We start from the raw sequence: 20,270 nt of genomic DNA, 5'->3' as shown, positions 1-20,270 counted from the left end.
TTCATTTCCATCAATACATAAAGCAGAATAGATGCTAGTAAAACCATTTCTTTCAGGGTTAAATGGACTCTAGGGTAAGTTGGGAAAATGTGGGATGCAGCATCTTGCCAATTATGTGTCATGCGGTACCGATGGGGTTAATACATTAACCATAAAAATATAAATAAAAGGTTGGTAAAAATATAGGTGTGTGTGAAGATTACCACGACATATGTACAACACAGTTTTCTCTTCTTCCTCCCTTCTGACCAACCACTCTATTTTTAGAAGTCTTCTCAACCACTTTTAATGAATTTTTTATTGTCTCTTTCTCTTTGTTTCTGAAATTCCTTTTCATGAACAAACTGTGCTTTTTATTTGGACTTATACAATTCTTAGTTATGTGTCTCTTTTAGCACAGGCCTTTACAGTTTTAGAAGGTAAAGTTAAAAATAGATCAATTAAAAATCATCTATGCTACCACTAACTATGAGAGAGAGAGAGAGAGAGAGAGAGAGAGAGAGAGAGAGAGAGAGAGAGAGAGAGAGAGAGAGAGATAAGAGTAGTCTTTATGTAAGTATTAACATAACAGTTATATTACTGTTATTATCATATTTGAAAATATTAATAAACAAATAGTAAATATAGCAGATGTACCATAAAAATTCTCTTGTCCCAGTAAAAGAAAAAAATGGGGGAAAGAAGAGAGAACTGTGTTGTACATCTGTAGTGGTAATCTTCACACACTCCTACATTTTTACCAACCATTTATTTCTATTTTTATGGGTAATATTTTTCTTTACAATACTATAACAAATTTTGTAATTACAGTTATATTTTTAATATTATTAATATTTGAAAATACTAATAAACATAGTACAACTACATGTACCATAAAAATTCTCTCATCTCAGTAAAAGAGAGAGAGAGAGAAATTATTATTCTATTATTTAATGTTATTTAATTTACACATAAAAAGCTTGAAACCTTATAAATTACATAAAAAAATTGAACAAACACCTTTGCAAGGTTTCTCCTGGATTCGAAAATGTTGCGTTTGCATTTGTCTATTAAATACTCTGGTATGATAATTAGTTAGGTTCCAATAAAAAGTTCGCACTATTGTGAATTCGCGCAACTCTAATCGTGTAAGATTGAGGTATTACTGTAATAATGATAATGATAATAATAATGATAATGATAATAATAATAATAAATATAATAATAATAATAATAATAATAATAATAATAATAATAATAATAATATGATTAAAACCCTTATAACTGTAATTAATTCATATCCCTCAAAACTCTGCAATTCTCATGGTAAACCATTAATAATAATGTGCAGAACTGCATGCTAGTGTCACATTAAAAATTAATAGACAATACACTTCATACTGCACTCTAAAGTAACAGGACTACTTGAAGATGCATTCTTTACAATTTGAAACACAAAAATCATACGCCTTCACAGTAACAGCAAGCACACAGAGCAATTTTCAACTGTATACTTAAAATACATACGTTACAGAATACTATTTGCACCCCTTCTGTACATCCACCATTGCATAATTTCACATAGTTCATTAAATCAATAATGTCTTTTGAACAGCATCAGCATCATATATTTAACAACTTCCTTGCCACCAACAGTTTTCAGAGCCTAAAATTCACATTGGCATATAAGTTCATAATAGAATTGGCCGTACTAACCATTGTATAGATTAGCAAAGACCTATCATTACCATTCTTTAAAAATTCAACCTTCCCACAAAAAAGGGAAAAAAATGGCAAAATACAAATTTCTTGGTATTTACTTACCTGATCTTGACATGAGTGTCATGGTTTTCATGATCTCCAAAGTAACAGAGTTGAGTTGTCTTTTCAGCATATATTTTGGGTCCAAAGAAAACTGTTCAAGATCTAAGTAATATGAAAACAAGCCCAGCCTACTGACCTCATACCTCTAAGCTATATGAGAAAAAATGAAACAATACATGAATGAGAAAGATTTTAACAAACTGTACACAAAAAATTAATAATATTTACAAAATTGTTTAAAGTTACATACATAATATAACAAGAGTAGAATTTTCTTAAATTATGGCCTCATACATATTTATGTATATCAACTTTTGCAAATATCAATTTGTCTTACATAGTAGATGATGATGATTTGGCTAGTCTTATGATAAATGAATATTTTACATTAATGGTCTGGACAAAGTACTTCATAATTAATGAAGATGATGACTATGATGTTTCAAACACAGAAATTCAAGTACGTACTGAAAAATACATTATCTTAAGATACACTGTGCCAAATATTGCTTGCATTAACAGAAATATGATACAACAAACCAATACTTATATATACATAAATAATAAAACAAGTGCTAATGTCATAGGATTAGCACCGGAGGAAATAGAGAAAACATGAGGAAAACATAGAATCAATTTAGTTGATATTCTATTTACGAAAGAGAATAGTTCGTTACGTGTTCTACATTTTGTAAGTTACTCATCAACTTCATCAGATAATACAAATATGAGAGGAAGAACTTTTTATGTATGCAATTAATTAATTTTATCACTTAATAAGAATTAGAGAGTAGAATTTTTATGGATATTACTCATAACTTGAGGATAAATTTTTTTGTCTATTACTTATTAAGTAGATGAACAGAGAGGATGTATGTTGATGCATATTTATTTAATAAAATAGGAAGCAAATAGAGATGATGATGAATTTCTCTCTCCTTGTTTTATTTTTTTTTTTTGGAAAATTGGCAAACGCTGATTGGTTGGAAGGTAGAGACCATGAAAAATTAACACATATGTGGACTTTGATCACAAAAGGATCCAAGCAGAAAGTGCACAAGAGGAAAGAGTGAAGAAAACCAATTAGATCTTAAACTCTCTCCAGGGAAAGACTAGAAAGACATTAATAATAATGATGAAGATCATTTTAAGTATATTGTTAAAATGTCCAAACATCCTGAGGGACTTCTCAGATTTGAATGCCACTCTTCACTTCTATTCACTATTTTCATTCAAAAGGCTTCATTTTTATGCATTATCCTTCTGTCATTTTTTCTTTATTTCAATCAATTTCCCTGCAGGGAAACTTTTTTAAACAGACCCTCATTACAAACAAATTCTTTGAATCAGCACCTCTGAGTGTCTGGGAATGGGATTCAGAGAGATTGTTAAACAAAAGTAATACTGTACTGTTCTTGTAAAAATAGCAACTTGTGCAGCTGTTAATCTAGAAGGCAAATATTTGTATTAAATTATTCATAATTTGGCTAGTTTGAATATTTTTGGTAATTTTCATAAGGAATTTATAGTCTCCCTTTTTCACAATAACATTTCTCTTCCAAAGAGTTTTAATGTGGAGCCACTTATGATCTGGTTATAATAATAATATTCATAATAATAATATAATAATACTAATAATAATAATGATGCCCAACTGGAAAGCCCCAGGTCTCGATGAAGTCCATGAATACTGTCTCAAAAACTTCAAGGCCATACATCCACGAGTAGCAGAACAACTCAAGCATAGTATCACAAATCACCATGCACTCAAATGGATGACCACAGGGAGAACATGTTTAGTACAGAATGACCAGAACAATGGAAATATTGCAAGTAACTACAGGCCTATCACCTGCCTACCAATAATGTGGAAGTTCTAACAGATATCATTAGTGAAAGGCTATACAATTACCTAGAGGATACAAACACCATCCCCAACCAACAGAAAGGCTGCAGAAGGAAGTTTAGGGGCACAAAAGACCAGTTCCTGATAGATAAAATGTTAATGAAGAATACTGAGAGAAGGAGAACCAACCTAGGCATGGCATGGATTGACTACAAGAAAGCCTTCAATGTGATACTGCACATATGACTAACAGAATGCCTGAAAATATATGTGGCAGAGGAAAACATCAGCTTCCTAAAAAATACAATGTGCAACTGGAATACAGTACTTACAAGTTCTGGGATAAGACTAGCAGAGGTTAACAACAGGAGAGGGATCTTTCAAGGAGACTCACTGTTTCCAATACTCTTTCTAGTAGCCATGATTCCCATGACAAAAGTACTGTAGAAGATGGATGCTCGATACCAAATCAAGAAAGGAGACAAACGAAATAACCATCTGATTTTCATGGACAACATCAAGCTGTAAGGTAAGGGCATCAAGGAAATAGATATCCTAATCCAGAATAGTATCTGGGGACATCTGGATGGAGTTTGGATTAGGAAAATGTGCCTTGGTCAACATACAAAAAGGAAAAGTGACAAGGACTAAAGGGATAAAGCTACCTGACGGAAATAGCATCAAACACAAAGACGAGACAGGATACACATACTTGGGAATAATAGGATCGAATAGGAGATAGGGAGAAGATATAAAACACCAAGATATGAAAGACACAATCAGGAAACAATATATGCAGAGACGTAAGGCAATACTCAAGTCAAAACTCAATGCTGGAAACATGATGAAAGCCATAATTATATGGGCATTACCAGTAATCAGATACAGCACAGGAGTAGTGGCATGGACGAAGGCTGGACTCTGCAGCAAAGACCAGAAAACTAGGATACACATGACAATACACAATGCACTACACCCAAGAGCAAATACAGACAGACTATACATAACACGAAAGGAAGGAGGGAGAGGTCTACTAAGCATAGAAGACTGCATCAACATTAAGAGCAGAGCACTGGGGAAATATCTGAAAGCCAGTGAAGATGAGTGGCTAAGCAGTGCATGGAAAGGACTGATAAAAGACGAAAACCCAGACATAAAGAGAGGGGAGAATGAAAAACAAAACAGAGGAATGGCACAGCAAACCAATGCACAGACAGTACATGAGACAGACTAAAGAACTGGCCAGCAATAAAACATGGCAATGGCTACAGAAGGAAGAACTCAAGAAGGAAATGGGAGGAATGCTAAAAGCAGCACAAGATCAGGCCTAAGAACCAGATATGTCCAAAGAACAACAGATAGAAATAACAGCTCAATCATACGCAGGAAGTGCAACATGAAGAATGAGACCATAAACCACATGGCAAGTAAATGTCTGGCACTTGCACAGAACCAGTACAAAAAGAGGCATGATTCAGAAGCAAAAGCTCTCCACTGGAGCCTGTGCAAGAAACACCCACTAGCTTGCAGTAATAAGTGGTATGAACAACAACCTGAGAGTGTGATAGAAAACGATCAGGCACAGATCCTCAGGGACTATGGCATCTGAACAGATAGGGTGATACATGTCAATAGACCGGATGTGACATTGATTGACAATATCAAGAAGAAAGTATCATTCATTGATGTCGCAATACCATGGGACACCAGAGGAGGTGAGAAAGAAAGAGAAAAAATTTATTATAAGTTTCAAGATCTGAAAATAGACATAAGGATATGGGATATGCCAGTGTAAACTGTACCCATAATCATAGGAACACTAGGCTCAATCCCAAGATTTCTGAAAAGGAACCTAGAAAAATTTTATGCTGAAGTAGCACCAGAACTCATACAAGAGAGTGCGCTACTAGCAACAGGAGGCAGGATACAACCCGGAACATCAGACTATAAAATCCACCCGTTAAATAGGATAACAGTGATACATTGAAAAAATAATAATAATAATAACTGGAACCCCACACTATAAATACCACCTAGTTGAATTGGAGGACTGTGATAGACCAATAAATAAATAAATAATAATAATAATAATAATAATAATAATAAATAATAATAATAATAATAATAATAATAATAATAATAATAATAACAACAAACCAATGCACAGACAATACATGAGACAGACTAAAGAATTAGGCAACAAAGACATGTGGCAATGGCTACTGAGGGGAGAGCTAAGAAGGAAACTGAAGAAATGATAACAGCGGCACAAGATCAGGCCCTAAGAACCAGATATGTTCAAAGAACGATAGATGGAAATAACTTCTCTCCCATATGTAGGAAACACAATACGAAAAATGAAACCATAAACCACATTAACAAGCAAATGTCCGGCACTTGCACAGAACCAGTAGAAAAAGAGGCATGTTTCAGTGGCAAAAGCCCTCCATTGGAGCCTGTGCAAGAAACATCAGCTACCTTGCAGTGGTAAGTGGTACGGGCACCAACCTGAAGGAGTATTAGAAAACGATCAGGCAAAGATCCTCTTGGACTATGGTATCAGAACAAATAGGGTGATACGTGCAAATAGACCAGACAAAATCAAGAAGAAAGTATCCCTTATTGATGTCGCAATACCATGGAACACCAGAGTTGAAGAGAAAGAGAGGGAAAAAATGGATAAGTATCAAGACCTGAAAATAGAAATAAGAAGGATATGGGATTTGCCAGTGGAAATTGTACCCATAATAATAGGAACACTAGGCACAATCCCAAGATCCCTGAAAAGGAATCTGGAAAAACTAGAGGCTGAAGTAGCTCCAGGACTCATGCAGAAGACTGTGATCATAGAAACGGCGCACATAGTGAGAAAAGCGATGGACTCCTAAGGAGGCGGCAGTATGCAACCCGGAACCCCACACTAGAAATACCACCCAGTCAAATTGGAGGACTGTGACAGACAGACAGACAAAAAAAAAAAGGTGGTATTAAGGAGTGAAGGGATCTTATTAGAAAATTCCTTCCTCTGCAACACTCATGTAGAAATTGGAAATAGAACCCCCAACAGGGATCCAGGGCTGCCATTTGTTTGATAATTATCGCATATGTACGATTAAACTGCCTCTGGTACGATACCAGCTCCAACTATCACATTTTATGCAATAATTCTGGCATTTTTTTTTCAAGATTAAATGTTTCCAATTGAAAATGATGAAAATGTAAAGTGATCATTTCCCTTAAGATTTGTAGATAATTGTGTTTGAGATTATTGCGATAGGCAGGCTAATTGTACTAGTACCATGCATATTTCATCACAACCTCTACTCAATTATTTTAGAGATATTTGGTTTTCTGAGAAGGTGGTATCAGCCAAACTTATATTTCATGATCTTCAAAATCCCTTCATTTAGTCCTATTTCCTTTTTCTTGAATGGATTTTGCCAAAATTCACAAGTTTCAATACATATTTTCAGTCTGATAAAACAGTAATCACAGTATTGTATGCAAAGTCATGGAAAGAGTACATTAGTGTAAAGACAGATCTTGAGACAGTTGATCCTTCTAGGCAAGATAAATACCTTAGGGATAGTGAGTTGTATCTTGGACTGGGGGTACGTAAAGAACTTGAAAAAATAAATCCAAATGAATATAAATCTAAATTGACTAGTTTTTATAATAATAGTAATAGCATGTGTGGAGATCAAGAAAAGGTATGATTTTAAGGACAGTGTGATCTCCAAGCTGTGTTGCTTAACACCTGAAAATGCAGTCTAATTCCTTTAGAAAATCAACCCCCTCTTTATACTCTCTCATAGTTGAACTTACTTTAATTGTTCACTAATACAGAAAATTGATGATCAATGGAGAATGTTACCAGCATTCAAAGATATACTGCGTATTGATGATATATTGTCAGTAGATAAATTCTGGGTGAAAGTTTTACAGAATGGGGATAACTTCTTTGAACTGGCAAATTTTGCTGTGTGTGTGGTCAGTCTTCCCCACTCAAATGCTGAATGTGAGTGTGTGTTCAGTAAGAGTAAATCTTTTTAAGACAAAAATAAGTAATAGTTTAAATACACAAACTGTTAAAGGTGCTTTGTTGGCCTCTGAGTGTATCAAAAGCCAGGAGTCCTGTGTTAAGTTTACGCCATCCAAATACATGCTTAGACGTTTAAAAAACTGTTCACAGCAGTATGACAATGTAGCCTAAAGTAAAGAACTTATTCTTTAATTCTGGTAAAGAACATTTTCTTTAATTTTGGTTTACTATTTTGCTATGTATGATGTGGGGTTATAGGGTTTCAGCTTCATATGTTTATTCTCTGTAAAATGTCATAGTTTTTTTTTTATAAAGAGATCAGAAGAGTTTGTTTCATACTATTTTTGCCTTACTATAATAAATGTATAAAATATATACATTTATTTATTTTGATACCAAGAAATGTTGTTGATTACTGTAGAGCAGAGTGTAATGATAAAAGATATGATAGTTTTTCACATGCATACAATATATTTTGTGATAATTTTGGTGAAAAACAATAATTTTGAATAATCAGTACGATAAGTTGGTAAAGAAAATCTGGCAGCCCTGCAGGGATTCCATTGCCAATTTATACAGCCAGACTGACAGCATGTCAATTTCTACACAGGTATAAAAGGTCTGTGGTGGATGCCCTCATCCGTCATGCCCTTATACACTGCTCCACATGGAGAGAAACCATGAAGGAGATTGAAAGTTTCATAATAATAAATAATAATAAAATGTTTTGTTAAAAAGAATGGCAGCATCAGCTTCATTGGTTTTATACAAGGTCTTTTCAGTTCATCTAACAACAGTATTCTCTTTTCTTCAAAGGCGATATCTCCGAAGAGCTAGCCAATGTACATAACCGGGATAAGAGGAAAGGCCAGCTCTCAGCAGATATCAGCCTTAAAGAAATGAGAATAGTAAGAACGGAAAAGACCTTGTACTTGTACAAAATCAGTTCCACCATCATCAGTTCCACTGATGGTACCACTCTTTTCAATAAAACTTGTTTAAAATATAAAATAAAATATAACATCATAATAATTTTAGAAGCAATTCAAGAATTCCTTGGTTCTGGCACTATCGCTTCCTTGGATGTCGAGTCTTTATTCATGAACGTGCCAGTCAATGAAACCATAACTTGATCCTCAATCACATCTACCAGGATTCGTCGACACCCATCCTTAATATTCCTGAGGCGTCCTTCGTGCCCTCCTAGATATCTGGACAAGAGGGGCCCCATTCTCCACCCACAGAGGCCACATGTACATGCAGGATGGCATTGCTATGGGCTCCCCATTACAAGTGCACTTTGCAAACTTTTACATGGGCATCATGGAGGAGAGGGTCTTTGAGCAGTTCCTGTGCCCCCCCCCGAAATATATGATGCATCGAAGACATCATGAAAGCAGGCAGCAAGGATGAGGTTGCAACCCTTTGTAGCATGTTCCAGCAGTGCAGTGTGCTGAATTACACCGTGGAATTCAGTACCAATGCCCCTTCCGTGGGTGCCCAAGAACTTATATTGGAATGACTATGATGCGACTTGCAAAGAGAATCTCGTGCCATGCATAGGAGGGGGCCATGCCCTCACCAGCCACAACTAGATTCCTTCCCAAGATAATATTGTCAGCAATACTACATTCCTCGGAGGTGCCCCTACCCAAGACATCTGCACTTGCTGGAAGCACCATTCATTTTGAGAAAAAAAAAGCCTCCCTAACCATGACGTAAGAAGCCCTCCTCCTTCCCATGAGCTTAAGGCAGAACCTAACCCAAGGATCAATGGTATTAACAAATACTAATACGTACCAGCAACAATACCGCCAATATTTCCGAAAATGACTCCCCCGATGAAGGAAACACTGGCAGCAACACCATGAATGATGTCATAGAGCAAAGAACCATTGAAAATTCAGCTCCCCATCATGTCAACTGAGTATTATGATCATCAAGGCCATGCCAGACACACCATCAACTCCAGGAACTGTCTTGAGGCAGCGAGTAAGCAGCCAATAGCAGACAGTTCTCAGTTGCAGCCAACCAAAAATCAGCATCTAGTTGCACCCCACAGGCACTATACTGGTATAAAACACAGTAGGACTCCCAAGAGCATCAGTCCAACTCCAACCTTTGCCTGGAAGATAACCAGCAGAGCCTGAGTTGAACGTAGCAAGAAGAAAACAGCAAGAAATAGCAAGAGAGAGAGAGAGAGAGAGAGAGAAAAAAGATTGATGTATTACTCATGCTGAATAATAATTGTCCTCTGAATCCACATTGCTTGGCAGTCTAAGCAATACATACTGGAAAGTCAACAACAGAGACTTGAGACAGTCCCTTTAAAAAATTAACACAGCTGAATCAGCCATAATTTCCAGCAAAATTTTTTTGAAAGGTCTACTTCCCAACAACAATACTACTACTACTACTACTACTAATAATAATAATAATAAAAATAATAAGGCTAATTATACTTTAAACATACTTTATGAAGATTTCTTGTCATGCAAAAAAATTACAAGTTACCAGATTTTAAGGTATTTATTACAAGACAATATTATTAACTAAAATGATGCTACATTTAACTTTTATATATGTGACTTACCAAGTAATTACATAGCTATAAGCTTCCTACCAAGGCAGTTTAAAAATTCAAAATTCACGGAAGCGCTTCAGTTGTTTTCTTCAGGTAACACGTTCTGTGCACTTTCAGCGACCAAGAAGAACAACTAAGCAGAGAACTTAAATTCATTTTCTGCCAGCTCCCAACAACCATCAGTGGTTTCTGTAGTCTTCTATTATCAGTTTTTGGATGTTATTTACCATTTTTGGCAAAGTATTCAATTTTTGCTGTAGCCGTCCAGCTATAGTTATACAGTGAAGCCCGTATTCGCGGACTTCGGATTCGCTGACTCGCGTATTTGCAGATTTCTCTCTGGAACATATACCCCCATTATTTGCAAGATATTCACATATTCACGGTATTTTTATATAAGAAATAACCATAAATTCCAGTTTTTAAAATTGATTTCATCATCAAATGCACTTTCTGTGGCAAAACTATTAAAAAAACCAGGTATATACATTTCTAGTGGGGTTTTCTGAGTTTTAGCCAACAAAATAAGCAGTTTAAGCATTTTCATAGGGGTTTCAACTATTTGCGGATGGGTCTGGCACACATCCCCCATGAATACGGGGGGGGGGGGCATCGTTAACTTTTGTTAACTCTATTTCTAGCTTTTATTATTCAATATGTTAAGACTCCAGCTCTTCAAGCATTTGATTTTGCATCAAAGGGTGTAAGACTAGATTAAGTCGTTTTATGACTCTCACACTAAGTGTGTTAAGTGTAGGGGGCAATATTGCAATAAGGATAACACCTGCATAGGATGTCAGGATTGGGATGACAAAAAGTGGAAGGTCTTGAAGTTCCATTTGGACAAACTTGACAGGGGTAGAAAGAGGAAGGTAGTCATTCTAACTAAGAAAAGAGCTAGCTTAATGTCTATTCTGTTGCCTAGCACTGTACAAGACAGAGTGCTTTCTTCTCCTCTAATTCCAGCTATGTCTCCTATCCTTAGCCTCTTACTTCTTTACCACACACTCCCATGCCAGGTTCCCATGCTTCTGATGTCGATGCCATTACCATGCTCAAATCAAGGTTCGACCAAAAGTTTGTTTTTTTGGCTAATACAGTGATGGAATTGGTGTCTTCCCTTAAGAGCTTAATGGAGAGAATGTCAACTAATGTGCAAACTGCTTGTGTTGTGCAAAGGGAGGCCAGTGGGCTTTGCCCACGGGTAGTCAACCCTTATGTCGAGCCTGTTGCCCACTCCCAGGCTGCAAGCACTGTTGGGAAGGCATCTCTGTGAGTGAGCATCGACTTTCATCAGAATTGGAAGGTTCCAGTCCTGACAAGATGTGCCAGTGGCACTATCCAGCCTCATCGTGCCCACGCAGGAGGCACACCGCCAGTGCGGACTGCTCCCCTCTTCCTATCAAGAGGTACAGAGAGACCGGTCGTAGGCCCCAGCAACTCCTGCAGCTTTGCTGATCTGCATCCTGCCTCCTCTCCAGCTTGGGACAGCCCAGAGTCATTCTCATATCTCATGTGCGCCATTTTGGCACCAAAGCGCCCAGAAGAACCGCTCAAGCACCCTGTCACCATCTTCGAAGCACCCATCTCCATCCGAATGTTCAGCACCTGCCTCCTTGTGCCAGGCTCTCGCTCCTGAGCATTTGGCATCAGCTCCCGGTGCCAATTCTCATGCGCTTTGCGTTATATTCTCTGCAACCGCACTCTTTGACCCAATTAAGCGACGGTTAGCGGAACTTGTTTTTTTTTAAGAAAACCCCAGCAGTTTTTCATATTTCATCAGATGAGCAGGATTTTGAACAAGATTCTACCCCTTCTTCAGCTTACTCTAACTTACTAAGGTTTCTCCTCACCAATTTCCCCGTTTTCTTAATGCCTGCTACTCCCGATTCACTGGCTTCAATTTTTCTCATGAGGAAATCATCCTTCTGATAGCATTAATCTCGCCAAGTTGGTGCTTTCCTCTTCCTCAAGGAAAATTCTTCAAGAAGTAAGTGATTAGCTGGCCTCGAAGAGGATGCCAAGGTAAGTAAAGTTAACTTTGCTTTTCCACTTGTAAGCATGTTCAGAGGAGATACCGCTATTATGTACTCCACTGGAGTAGCTCCCTCTCTGGGAGTCTGTGCCTCCTCCAAAGGGGACTTCTCTGGCTTGGTTGATGCGTCTCGATAAGCTGCATTTGCTTAAGCTAAGGTTTTGTTTCCTTTGCCTGAATTAGACCATCTCATCAGGAACATTTTCAAGGTGTTGGAGGTTTATAGCTTCCTTGATTGAATTGTCGGGGCATTAGTAAAGAAGATTGAGGATAGCCTAGTAAATTGCAGATGACTTTGCCTTGGATTGGTTTGGATGACTTTGCCTTGGATTGATATGGGAGTAAGAAATGGCTCCTCAGAGCTCACCTCTCTCTTTTCTATGGAGATTTTAAAGAAAAGGGACTAGTGGTGTCCTTCACCATAAAAGGAGTCGCCACAACCCAGAAGTCAGCTCTCCTTTTCTTGCCACTAGACAAGTCACATCTTTTTCCTACTGTTGGACTTGCAGAAACACTCCATGAATGATCTTCTGATTTAGTCTACTAAGCGACTGAGAGAAGTCCCCTCCTAAGCTAAGCCTTTTTCCTTTTTCTCCTTTACTTCCTCAGCCATGACCTTACACCAATCTTCATCCCTCTTCAAGGTCCATTAAGAAGTTTACTTTCAAGCCTACCTCCATGAAATGAGAATTTAGTCCTTTGTACCCCAGTAGAAGCCAGACTGCACCTCTTTTGGGAGGAATGGAGCTCCAAACGTGCAGAACCTTGGGTAGTCAAGGTGCTAAGGAGGGCTATGACATTCCTTTTAAGGAGAATCCTCACTTAACCAAGTCTCCAATCACATTGAAGGCATACTCAGAAGGTTTCGAGAAGTTTTTGGCCCTTTCTCAGGAGATGTCTCTCTCCTTCTCAAAGGGGCTGTAGAAGAAGTCAAGAATCACAACTTGGAAGGGTTCTACAACCGCATCTTTGTAGTCCCCAAGTCATCCAGGGCTGGAGAGTCGTTCTGGATGGTAGCATCCTGAATCTGTCCATTCTTAAGATAAAATTTCATATGGAGACGGACCATTAGGTCATGTGTTCTATCTATCAGGATAACTGAATGGTCATCTTGGACATGAGGGATACTTAGTTTCATGTTCCCATACATCAAGACTCCAAAAAGTTCCTGTGGTTTGTATTTCAGGGCATGGGGGGGGGGGGGGTTCTAATATATCATGGATTTCAGTAATTATGGGGGGCTGTGGTCTCTAACTCCCTTGAATACAGGGGATCGACTGTATCCATATAGTTACCAAGTAATTACATAATTGAAGCCCTCCCTCCTCCTCTCATATGGACATCAGGGCATTAAACGAACTGAAGTTCCTTGCTAAGTTGTTCATCCTGGTCCCTGAAACTGGGTGGGGCGTGTCACCTACACAAAACAATGGGTGGGGCGTGTCACCTACACAAAACAATAGAAGCACTACTGCAAATTTTGAATTTTTAGGCTGCCATGATAGGAAGCTTATGGCTATGTAATAACTTTTTAAGTATTTATATATAAAAAAAATGACAAATTTTTAATACATTTTTATTTTTATCACTAACAAACCCGAGGTCAAAACATTATGATAAATCTTCTGGTTCCAGCTGGAAACCAGTAAAGTTAACAAAATTATGTATGCAAGGGACTACTTGCATCTGTGCTTGGTCACAAGTTATGTGGGACCATCCAATTACCCCTCGGCAACCCATGACCACACCAGTTATTCTTCCAACCCAGGTTAATTGTCAGAGAGGTGGGCCTTTGTATGTTAAGACCTCAGGTTTGTAGTTATGAAAAATAAAAATTTACTAAAATTTTTTATTTGTTTACATATAAAACAAACCCTTGATCTTAACATCAGGATAGACTTACACTTGGTGGGAGGTATTATTAACAAACTTGGTTTGTCACCTTTGATCAATTTCCCAAATAAAAGAATTCTAAGAAAAACTGACCACTACTTCAGAATCTAAGATATAGTATACGTATATGAATATCACAGATTCAGACTTCTGGGTTTCCATAGAATGTGTCATAACTTTGACATGAGAGGTTGTACACTGCAAGTTGTAGCATGTTTTTCCAAATTTTCCTCATTTACATAAGTGGAAATGCTTATTCTATGAAAGAAAGATATTAGGCTTGGTGTATTTGTGTTTAGTTAGGAAAAAACATTATGCTCAGTTATTTCATGTACTATTAGTTTTTAAGTATACGTGTAATAGCTCTTAATTAGCAGCCATCATTGTTTGCTGTTTGCTAGTTCGTCGGATGTTGTTGCTGGTCGGTCGCGGTCATGAGAGTTAGTCTAGTTACAGCTCCCAGGGAGTGGAGTCATGTTAGCTCAAATGAAGCAATCCTAATCAATTGGTCATATGAGCAAGACCTGATTCAGCAATCTCCAAGAAGTCATTAGGATCTTCATACCTTAATTACTTAAGTAATTCCTATCTTAAAGTTCATTTGGGAAAATTCATTTTTAGGATATGCATATCTAATAATAGTAAGGTGTTTCCTATAATTTTCTTTGGATGAGAATAGTGAAAGGGAGACCATGCTAATGCCAGATCTCAAACCATCTAGGTTGAGGATAGTGAATCTGTCATTCACGATAACAAATTCATCATTCACAATTACAGTAAGTTGGTATCATTTATGTACTCATTAATATACACAATGCAGTGTCATATCTTGAATGTCAATTAAAATGAGTAATATAGGAATCTGGATGTTGTAGTATAGAACTTAGGCTATGATTTGGTTATTTATGTTTCAATTCACCTTAGGCTATACAATCCCTTGTGATTTGAAATACTCTACTTATTACTATATATATATATATATATATATATATATATATACAGGCGGTCCCCGGGTTACGACGGTTCCGGCTTACGACGTTCCGAGGTTACGACGCTTTTTCTTAAATATTCAATGGAAAAATCCGTCCTGGGTTACGACGCTTGTTCCGAGGTTACGACGCTGACGCTTCCGACGCTCCGAGTTAACGACGCTTTTAAAAAACGCATACTATGATAAAAATCCTTTATAGTTTAGCACAGTATATTAATAAATAAGTTTCTGGTTAGATTACAACAAAAATTTTGAGATTATGATGATTTTCGACACTTTTTATGTTGTATTTTTCTATGTTTTTTAGTGACGCCTCATATGCGGAACTAGTTTCCGAGCGAATGAATACATACTAGTTTACATATAACAGTCCAAAAGCGCAAATAATGAAAAAATCATTGCTTGTTTCCAGTAATAATAACAAAACGAAGTTTCTGGTTAGATTACAACGCAAAATTCCAAGTATCCAAAGAGAGACATTATCCAGTAATTTGATCAGAGAGAGAGAGAGAGAGTGAGACGAGAGAGAGAGAGAGAGAGAGCGAGAGCGAGAGAGAGTAGAGAGAGAGAGGCGGTCTTCCGACGCTCCGAGTTAAGGACAGAGAAGTGTTCGTTTCGTTAAACGGCCTCTGACTCATGCCAGTAAATGTTTTGTTGATACTAATAATATAAGCCTATTTAAAGATACGTTTACTTTAATTAGTCTATATGATACGTAAATAGTAATCAACTGTTCTTGTAGCCCTCAATATTTGGCAAAATCGAAGTATCCAAAGAGAGACATTATCCAGTACGTAATTTGATCAGAGAGAGAGAGAGAGAGAGAGAGAGAGAGAGAAGAGAGAGAGAGAGAGAGAAGAGAGAGAGAGAGAGAGACGCTTTGGCAACAATGGTCTCGGGGGTTTTTATAGCTTCCTTCTGCTTGATGATCGTGGATATTGTAGAAGGATTTCGACCATACTCGTTTGCCAAATCGACGATACGAACGCCACGTTCATGCTTTGCTATAATTTCATGTTTTGCTTCCATCGAAATAATTTTCTTGGGTTTTTCTTATCACCTGCTTTGTCTTTAGCTTTGAGACCCATGGTTAATAATAAAATAGACAAAATAACACAAAAAATAGGCGCAAATACAACGAACTAAACAACGACGTGTTAACATGCAGCACCAACAACAACAGACTGAACGCCATTTATCGGTCGCCTATACAACTAACACTCATCGCAAAATCGTATCTCAAATATTTCGTTGTATATCAAAGCTTGTATTTTCGCAAATTTTCTGTTATATCTCAAAACATTCGTATATTAGGGCAATCGATATGTCAAGTTTCCAATGTAATTTGATCAGAGAGAGAGAAGAGAGAGAGAGAGAGAGAGAGAGAGAGAGAGAGAGAGAGAGAGACGCTTTGGCAACAATGGGTTCCGGGGATTGACGTAACGTTTATTTTCTGAAACAGATAGGACAGAGAAGTGTTCGTTTCATTAAACGGCCTCTGACTCATGGCAGGAAATGTTTTGTTGATACTAATATATAAGCCTATTTAAAGATACATTTACTTTAATTAGTCTATATGATACGTAAATAGTAATCAGCTGTTCTTGTAGCCCTCAAGATTTTGCAAAATCACTCCAGGTTGTACATAAAACTTCAAGAATGTAGTGTCACCAGGAGGATTACAACAATAGTTTTTACCTTCAAGAACCAGCATTCTTTTATGAAAATAACTCCAGGTTGTACATAAACTACAGGAAACAACATGTAGTGTAACCAAAGGATTACAAGTAAGGTTTTTATAACTTTTTATTAGTTTAAGACATATTTCCAAGCGTCGTTCCGGGCTTACGACGATTTTCGGTTTACGACGCGTCTCAACGAACGGAACCCCCTTCGTAACCCGGGGACTGCGTAGATATATATATACATGATATATATATAGATAACATATATATATATATACATATCTATATATATATACATATACTTATATATTTTCTGGGCTCAGCCGTGTCGCTCCAAGTGAAATGTGTCCTCTTTAGCACTATTTTCTAGTAAATATTGCTATGATACCAGAGAACTGCTAAATTGGACATGTCAGAAGTCTCTGACTCGCTCACCTAAATAAAAGGTGTCGGTATAGAACTGGGGCGAGTGTTAAACACTACCACAGTAACCCCTCCAATTAGCCTTTTCTCATCAAAAGACCCTGAAAACGGGGAGCCGACCTATAGTCACACCCAGCTACCCTGTTGAAGGGGACTGCGGCGTCATTCTTATCGATAGCCTCCAGCGTTGCACGCTTTTTTATAGCTATCTGTTCTTTTTATTGGTTTCGTTATTCTTTTTTCGTTATATGGATCGTCAATCTGCCTCTTCACCCAAGTTTAAGTACTGGTTCGCCCTTTTTCTGTATTAGGGAGTGATTTTGCCTTTCGTTTTGCCTTTATTTAGGATTTTGTTAGGCGTTCTCCTCCAGTAACGAGCTTGGTAGCGAGCCGCCATTAACGTCGTTCCCTTGGTTTTGTACCCAAATTTCGAGCGGGCTTCCTTTCAGTAACCTAATATCATTTAATTTTATCCCTGTTAAAGCATGTTTCCCTTAGATTTTAAAGTAACTGATTTTTATTTTGTCTATGTAGTATTTGGGTGTTCGAGGTCTGGCCAGCTAGCCTTCATAGGGCTTTCTTGCCATGCGTTTTCCATCGTGATCCTTTATTCGCGGGGAATCGATGGTCACGTAGATACCGTCCCCCCTTCAGCCCCTCCCTCCCTCCCCCTCTCGTGGGACTCCCCGTAGTTGGGTGCCGCTCTCGTTGTTTGTCGCTGACGGACCGGGTCACACCAGCGGAGGGGGAGGTGTAGTGGGTCTCCCAGGACCTTGGGCTGGGGAGTGTCAGCTTCTTAGCCGACCGCCTCCGGAGTTGTTAGTCGCACTGCGTTTCAGCCTCGGCTTCCGTGGATTGTTGCGCTCGCTTCTTTCACTCCCGGAGCTTACATCCACCCGCCTAAAACATTCCCTCTCCGCATAAGGCGGGTTTAGATTCCGGCTCTCCCGGAGTCATTGAGGGTTATGTTTACGGAAGTTACTCTTCCGTAGGCGGAGATAGTATATTTGTTATTTTAGTTTTTATTATCATTATTTTTATCTTTATTTTTATTTTTATTTTTCTGCCACGGAACTTGCGAGTTCATTTGTGCCGTCCCGGGTTACTTCGTGTACCCCCCTCTTCCGGGTCATACAGCTCCGGGTATACAACCTCCGGGTAGGTTTTTTCCTTACACAGTCCCTGGGACGTTAACATATGAATATATTTATACCCTTTCTTTTCTTTATAGCCCGGAATGCTCCGGCACACAACAAAAGAAAAGAAATATATTTCATTATCCATATTAAGTGTGTGCAATTGTTCTTATTATCATTGCACTTACAGGCCTCTCAGTGTCTGGTTGCCGGCTGTAGTGCTGCTCTGCAAGATCCGTGCGGCCATGACGTTTGTCGGGGCCACGCCCCCTGTGCAGTGCTTGGCTTCCTGATTCCGTGGTCTGGCATCATGAAAACTGTTTTGCCTGCTACGACTTGGTACATCAGGCTACCTCTTCGGTAAGTTGCCGCACTGCTGATTCTATGTTTATTGTATAAAAAAAAAAAAAAAAAAAAAAAAAAAAAAAAAAAAAAAAAAAAAAAAAAAAAAAAAAAAAAAAAAAAAAAAAAAAAAAAAAAAAAAAAAAAAAATATTGAAATGAGATAAAATAAATGATCAATTAAAATTTCTTTTTTAAATTAAATTACATTGTTTAATCAATAATTATAGAATAATGTTCAAGGAATTTACTTGGTATGACACATTCCTTGCATTACAGGCTGAGCAGTCTATTAAGGATGCTGCACTCTCCGCCTCAAGATCTGGGTTGGAGGGTTTGGACGGAACGTAGGGAAGGCTAAGCCGTATATTCTGTCCCGAGATATGGCGACTTTGCTCTTCCCAGCCGGAAAAATCTGCCGGATACGCGATCCAAAAAGTAGCGGCACCAATTATCAAATCAATACAAGACTCAGTTATTGAACAGCAAGAGGCGGAATTGCCGGACCTTGGACTAGAGGAAGTCTCACTTGAAGTGGTTGAGGATTTCTTTGCCCGTTACACTAGGCACGGGTACAGGTAACAGTGTTAATGAGGCTAGCTTAGTCACGGGATCTTTCCTTGAGTGACTGATCTTCCTCTCCTTCTACTTCCAATTCCTTCATGGGTTTCACAGGAGTTTGCCCCTCCCAGGTTGCACTCCTTCTCTGTGATTCCTAAACTAAAGAAAAAACCTGCGGGTAAAACCTTGCTTAAAGGCAGATCAGAGACAATGCCAAGGCCTGGGCAGTCACCAGAGGTTCATACACATATTAAAACTAAAATAAAGTCACTTTCCAAAACCTTCAATCCCAAGGTCTCAAGGAGGGAATTCTCATTGCCCTACCAGTCCCATTCCATTAACTTCTAGGGACCGGATACCTCATAAGGTACCGCAAGAGGGACAGGATGATTCTCCTTCCGTTGACCAAGACCAGTTCAACACAAATATTCTAAATCAGGTCAGTAGCCTTGGTAGTTTACTCAGCTCAGTTGCAGGCAAGGTTTGAAGAAGTGTTTAGCAGGTTAGGTGCTCAGGACTCCCTGATTGCAGGTCTCAGACAGGAGTCGGCAGTTTCGGCCCCTTCTAGTAGCTTGATGCAAGCTCAGAGCATGCCAATGACGGGTCCACGCTCCCTCCCTTCCACCACCCCGGTACTCCCTCCTGGAGGGTGGCTAAACTTCGCTGCCCGTTTGTCAAATGGGATTGGTGACTATAGAAGGTTGCGGCACACGTAGGCTCGAGGATTTCGAGTTTTTCCCCGAAGGTTTACAGCCTTCCATTTATAGGCTATGTTAGGCTTACGGAGGCAGCTCTGGTTAGAGAGGATAAGGTCCCCAAGGAGACTGTTATCCTTTCTAGAGATCAGGCTCAGCAAACATGGGTACGGAGCCTAGCAGAGTGGGACTGCTCAAATACTAGAATAACAGCTTTTAAAAGTCCTTTCACCAT

The 20,270-nt window shown here is 38.3% G+C and overlaps 1 protein-coding gene across 7 annotated transcripts in view; it reads right to left on the bottom strand.

Moving 5' to 3' along the window:
- The window catches only part of LOC135206265 (progestin and adipoQ receptor family member 3-like), a 169,239-nt gene that overhangs the window by 46,355 nt on the left and 102,614 nt on the right, over positions 1–20,270 (bottom strand). Inside the window, exon 8 of one of the 7 annotated variants that reach the window (XR_010312716.1) lies at positions 1,804–1,953. The exons of 5 other annotated variants lie outside the window; for them this stretch is intronic. Coding sequence is in view for 1 of the 2 variants with exons in the window: in XM_064237683.1 (XP_064093753.1) it covers positions 10,550–10,614 (65 nt within the window). In the remaining variant the exon portion in view is untranslated. One more of the 7 variants, XM_064237683.1, reaches the window with a different exon arrangement.

Source organism: Macrobrachium nipponense, chromosome 29, assembly GCF_015104395.2.
Source record: "Macrobrachium nipponense isolate FS-2020 chromosome 29, ASM1510439v2, whole genome shotgun sequence".
NCBI lineage: Eukaryota > Metazoa > Arthropoda > Malacostraca > Decapoda > Palaemonidae > Macrobrachium > Macrobrachium nipponense.
This window is presented reverse-complemented; position numbering and strand designations above follow the sequence as displayed.